Source organism: Fundulus heteroclitus, unplaced genomic scaffold (genome assembly GCF_011125445.2).
Source record: "Fundulus heteroclitus isolate FHET01 unplaced genomic scaffold, MU-UCD_Fhet_4.1 scaffold_481, whole genome shotgun sequence".
Taxonomy (NCBI): Eukaryota; Metazoa; Chordata; class Actinopteri; order Cyprinodontiformes; family Fundulidae; genus Fundulus; species Fundulus heteroclitus.
In genome coordinates this window covers 51,842-57,841 of record NW_023396903.1, presented here as the reverse complement: position 1 = coordinate 57,841, position 6,000 = coordinate 51,842, and the positions used below count along the sequence as shown (strand labels likewise).

The 6,000-nt window shown below is 40.0% G+C and overlaps 2 protein-coding genes across 2 annotated transcripts in view; one reads left to right on the top strand and one right to left on the bottom strand.

Moving 5' to 3' along the window:
* Positions 1 to 217: 217 nt before the first annotated feature.
* The window catches only part of jakmip3 (Janus kinase and microtubule interacting protein 3), a gene marked incomplete at its 5' end in the record, with an annotated part of 52,733 nt that continues 46,950 nt past the window's right edge, over positions 218 to 6,000 (bottom strand). The window contains 1 exon segment of the mRNA XM_036132235.1: positions 218 to 299.
* On the top strand, positions 3,986 to 5,430 carry LOC118560784 (general transcription factor II-I repeat domain-containing protein 2A-like). Its single transcript, XM_036132237.1, has 2 exons — positions 3,986 to 4,159; positions 4,288 to 5,430. The coding sequence occupies exons 1-2, from the start codon at positions 4,076 to 4,078 to the stop codon at positions 5,266 to 5,268; spliced, it is 1,065 nt and encodes a 354-aa protein (XP_035988130.1). The 5' UTR covers positions 3,986 to 4,075; the 3' UTR covers positions 5,269 to 5,430.

The following is a 6,000-nucleotide window of genomic DNA, read 5'->3' as shown; positions in this document are numbered from 1 at the left end:
GACGGGAAAACCAGGACCGGGAGTCAAATTCTTCAGGAGAAGATGAACCCGTTGATCACCCCCCGTACCGTACCCCATCTCCTGACCCCTGCTCTCTTTTGGCCAACAAGACATCACAACACACAGAGGAAAATGACTGAGGGGAGTCTGGAGGTTGAAAAAAGTGGCTGATCCTAGGGGACTCCAATGTGGCATTATTCCCAGGATTCAGCATTCCAGATTTGCAGGTGGATAGCTTCCCGGGGGCCCATTTTAGACACGCACAGGCGATTCTGGAAAAGACTGTGCCACCGGCAGACCTGCAAGTAGAAAAAATCATATTAGCTTTTGGGATCAACAGCCGGGGGGACAAAAGCAAAGAGACCACTATAAAGAATCTGCAGGGGGCCCTTAGATTGGCCAAGAGACAGTTCCCCTACGCGGAGGTCTGGATTCCATTAGTTAATTATTCTACTGACCTCCCGCTCTCTGAACAGGAGAATCTGGACATTCTCAATGAACATGTCCTTAGAAACATGCCTTATATTCCTTTCCTGAGTCAATATCACCGTGGGGTGCCTTTGAGACCCCCCCCACCCCCCTGAGACCCCCCCCACCCCCAAAAAAAGCTTAGATTTTCCATTGACCTTCATATATATTGTATTAAGTATATGTTATGCTGTTAGAAATACATATTGGTCAAGCTCCCACACTTTTTATAAATTAACTGCAAGCAGACAATTTACATGCAAACAGCAAAATATGTCCATCCTGTCATGGACAATTTTAAAACAGAGTAAATACATTGTAATTACATAGTGATTATAAAATGTACATTTTCAGAAAACTATTTAGTCCCTTTCTCAACAATATATTTTAGTTAATGGGAAAAGTATTTGGATAATAATGAAATAATGGCAAACTATTTGTTTCTCTATAAAATCTGCGAGAGTTGTATTTTCTTTTCTAAATAAAATCTAACAATAAAGATATCTGGTCAAATTTTCAAACAATACTATTTGGCCCTTATTTGCTTATAAAGGAATCACACAAAAGATTTTGCTAACTTGTGGAAATAATTTGTTTATTTTCATAGAACATGAAAATAACAGGGTGGACAGAGACATGACAGGGTGGACATGTTGTGGAATGTCATTGAATGGCCCCATAAATGCAAGGAACAATGCAAGAAATTTGTGTAAAAAATGCCTTTTCCCATGTATCAGTCAAACAGACTAATTTTGATCCACTCTACCTGCATGCAGCCACTGAATAAAGATGCCCAAAATGAGACATTAATGTGGCCTTCTAGCGTAAAACTCTGCACAGTGAAAGTCAAACATTCAACTGTAGAACAAGAAGAAAACATTTTTCAAGCGGAGAACAGTTGATTTGAAAAAACTGAATATTTCAGAAAGATCACTTGGAAGCATCTCCAAACAGTCTCTCCCTTTCTGAAGAGACATGGCTCGCTCAGTTCTGCAGTTGCTGTTCCACATACTTCCACGCAGGCGCTTCAATCTGTAAAGAGCGCTTGTTCAGAGCCTGTGGTTCTGGTATTAGGCAAAGTACCTGCCAGTCATGGTACCAACAGATGTTGTCCAGAATACCTGGCCATTTGAACAGGTTTATGCCATGGCATTGCATACACTTAACTTTCACACTATGCCCTTCTGCATCCATGATGATACCTGGGTATGCTTCATTGTCATAATTAACAACGCACCACTCTCCAATGTGCTTTACTTCAATCATTTCTGGTCTCCTAGGATTATCTGAATTCACTTTTTGACGTGCCAACAAAGCATTGACTTTTGTACGTGGTGATTTGGACGGACTTTCTTTCTTGGCCCGATTGTACCTCTTCTTATATTTCTCAGTTTTACTTTTCTCTTTTTTGAGCTGTGCCTCTAATATTTCAATCTGTTTTTTCAGTTTTCTCTTCGCACTTCTTCGAATGCTTTCCCCTTGACGCCGTTGCCTGAAACACAAAATATTTGTAAGGATTTTTTTATCCGATTTTAGCAAGTTAGTTATCAATATTAAGAGTTCAGATGCAAAAACCCTTTAAATCCATCTGACTACTTTTCTTTTAAATGAGCATTTAAAATCAGGCTCCTATAAGTTTTTGCCTATAAATTAATATGTCAGACCAGGAAAGAGTGGTATTTAGTAGGTTTTGAAGTTAAATTATTTGAACTGACAAATGAACTGTGTGTCATTTCAGCTTTTTTAGTAGGTACACCTGGTCTGGCGTTCTGTTAACTGTGACATCATCCAGAGAAGACGGCTCACCCGCTACTACCATCTAATGTAGAACAGATTACTAGATCAATGTGTGCTTCTGTGCTTTTTTGTTTCTCTTGTTGTGTCTCTGCTCTGTCTTCTGTAACCCCAGTCGGTCGAGGCAGATGACCGTTCATACTGAGTCCGGTTCTGCCGGAGGTTTTTCCTTACCGCTAATGGGTGGTTTTTCTTTCCACTGTCGTTTTATGCTTGCTCAGTATGAGGGATTGCTGCAAAGCCATCAACAATGCAGACGACTCTCCCTGTAGCTCTACGCTTCTCCAGGAGTGAATGCTGCTTGTCGGAACTTTAAAGCAATCAACTGATTCCCTTATATAGGAAATTTTTGACCAATCTGTATAATATGATTGATTTGACTTTGTAAAGTGCCTCGAGATGACATGTTTCATGAATTGGCGCTATATATATTGAATTGAACCTTTTCAGAACAAGAATTCATGAAAAATGTTTAAAAATAGAATAAGTTAATGAATATTTTATAAATGTTAAAAATAGTTCATTTAGCACCCTTGAGCTGATTTTAACAGCTAGATTTTTAGAGTTGACATGTTTTATTTAAATGAGCTTCTTTCCTAACCCTATTATGAGGGCTAAGAAGGAATTTTATTAACAAAACATTTTATTTTTTGGTTCACCAAAAAATTAAATGTTATGTCATCCTCCTGTAGTGACATGGTCTAAACAAGAATGTGTCACATTTATGTTTTAAGCCTGAACCCCCTCAAAAAACAGATATCACACATGCAGAGGGCAGGTATAAATAAAGCTTTATCCACATCATATTGATTTGTTTGGATGACAATACAATTTTTGCTGATATCACATTCTGTTACAACAGGGATGGGCAACTGGCGGCCTGGGGGCCGCACACGGCCCTCGTCATCAGTCAGTGCGGCCCGCGAATAGATCAATAATAATTTATTAATAAAAAAAAAAAAGAAAAAAAATGTAATTCTACTTTTGACCGATAGAGGCGCACCGTGCCCAAACAATAGCGGGCACGGGCCGCTTTGCAACAGAGAGAAAGAGTCGGGAGCCATGGCAACGAGCAGCGGCATCAAGAGAAAACTTGACCGAGAAAATCGCATTTTTCAGAGAAAATGGGAAGAAGAGTACCTTTTCACCGAATTCAAAGGAAAGCCAATGTGTCTAGTTTGCTTGGAGACATTATCAGCCCTGAAAGATTATAATTTAGGCCGACATTACAACACCTTGCATAAAGTTAAATTTGAGAAATACACTGGAGCTGCCAGAACCGCTGTAGTAGCTGACCTCAAAGCAAAAGAATGTAAACAGCAGCACTTTTTCACAAAAGCTACGACGTGTCAGGAGTCAGCCATCACAGCGTCTTATGATGTGGCACTCGAACTTGCCAGGGCAAAGAAGCCACTGTCGGATGGAGAAGTTGTTAAGAGGTGCGCGGTGAAAATGGCCAAAGCATTTGGTGACAACAACATAGCTAAACATTTTGAAGCTGTGTCCTTGTCCCGACGCACAGTAACACGCATCCACGATCACGTCGATGTAAAAATGAAACAAGTCATGCAGGACTGCAAATACTTCTCATTAGCTTTGGATGAGAGTACAGATGTGACGGATATCAGCCAACTGCTGGTTTTTGCGAGAACGATTGACAATTCATTTTATGTGCATGAGGAGTTACTGAAATTTGCATCTCTGCACGACACTACTGAAAGGCAGCGATATATTCAACGCCGTTACCGGTGCTGTGGGTGAATACGGTGGCTTTGAAAAGCTGTCAGCTGTTGTTACGGATGGCGCACCTGCGATGCAGGGAAGACACCGAGGTTTCGCCGGGCTACTCAGGCAGAGCGGAGTAAACTGCCCTATACTGCACTGCATCATCCATCAGGTGAGTAGCGTCATATTAATTGTGAGATGTAGGCTACTGTAGAACTGTTGTGCCGTGGTTACATAAAATAGAACCACATACAAACAATATATTTTATAACCGCAACTATTTTTTTCTAATCTTTCCAGGAAGCCCTCTGCGCAAAGACATTAAACTTTGGCCACGTCATGGATTTGGTGACAAAAGTCACTAATATCATCAGAGGAGGGAACAGATCGCTATGTCACCGGAGGTTCATCACCTTTCTGGATGAAGTGGATACCGAGTATGGGGACTTACAACTTCATACGGATATCAGGTGGATGAGTCGAGGAAAGTGTCTGGAGCGTTTTTTTGCACTGCGCTCGGAAATACCAGCGTTCTTGGAGAACAGCATTAGTGGCGATGCAAGTGCATACTGCGGAAAGCTAAAAGATACAAAGTTTCTTTGTGACATGGCCTTTCTGACAGACATCAGCGCGCACCTCAATCACCTCAACACACTCTTACAGGGGAGAGATCAAACAGTGTGTGATCTCTATTCTCACATGACCGCATTTCAGCGCAAACTTGGGCTCTTCATTGATGGCTTTTCTTCCCCTCCTGCAAATCTGGCACATTTTCCCGCATGCGCTGAGATTCGCAAAGAGAGCCCCCAGTGCGAAATACAAATCCAGAAATACAGAGCAGACCTTGAAAAATTACAGGAGCAATTCAACAATCGTTTCCAAGATTTTCACGAGATGCAACCACGAATTGCGCTATTCACAGACCCCCTTTCTGCTGCGGTTAGCGCACAACCATCGGAGCTGCAGCTCGAACTCTGCGAGCTGCAGGCAGACCCGTTTTTTCAAGCAAAGCGCAACGAGAGGGGAATTTCATTTTGGAGACTTCTTCCTGAAGCCCGTTTTCCACGTCTCCGAGATTTTGCCCTTTCAATGGCCAGTATGTTTGGGAGCACTTACATTTGCGAGAGCAGTTTTTCCACCACGAAGCACATAAAATCCAAAGAGAGAAACAGACTCACCGATGAAACACTGTTTCATTTGATGCGCATTGGGACCACAAAAATTGACATTGACATCCAATCCATTGTGAGCCAGCAGGCCAAACCACAGGTCTCTCATTAGCCTTTATTAATGTTGGGCCTCTGTGGTCTAGTTTTTTACTATTATTGAATGTGAGCTATTTGCAATCAGTTTTTTTTTTTACTTTTTTGTTCTTTGTTATAAATGAGTTCAGTTTTGCACTTTTTTAAAGCAAATGTTTTGTCTTTGTTTCTTATAGACATGTTAAAATGTATTTATTTTATACATACACTATTTGTAATCAGTTTTTAAGCAAACTTTTTGTTCTTTGATATTAAAGAGTTCAAATTCCTTTTTGCACTTTTTTTAAAGCAAACTGTTTCTCTTTTGCTTAAGGACATATTAAAATGCATTTATATGCAGAATATAGTTGTATATTGGTGCAGTAAAAATACAGATATAAATTCGTACAAAATTTGTTCTTATTGAGAATCATTTGTAGCGTCTTTCATATCCAATTATTTGAAGTGCGTCATGTGGCCCTCCAATGGTCTTGCTAAAAAAAATTTGGCCCTCTTTATCATGGAAGTTGCCCATCCCTGTGTTACAATATCCGATCGATGTGATTGATATGATGTGATGTCATCTGCCCATCTAACATTAACATTACTAATATTAACTCACAACAAAAACAAATATGATTTAACTATTTTATTTCTATGCAGGCGTTTAAATATTAATTTATGTTTTTTAAAACATTAATTTCCATATTTTTCTGTTTATTTTGTGAATTTCAAAAAAAGGTGCATCTCAAAAATTACAATATGGATTGAT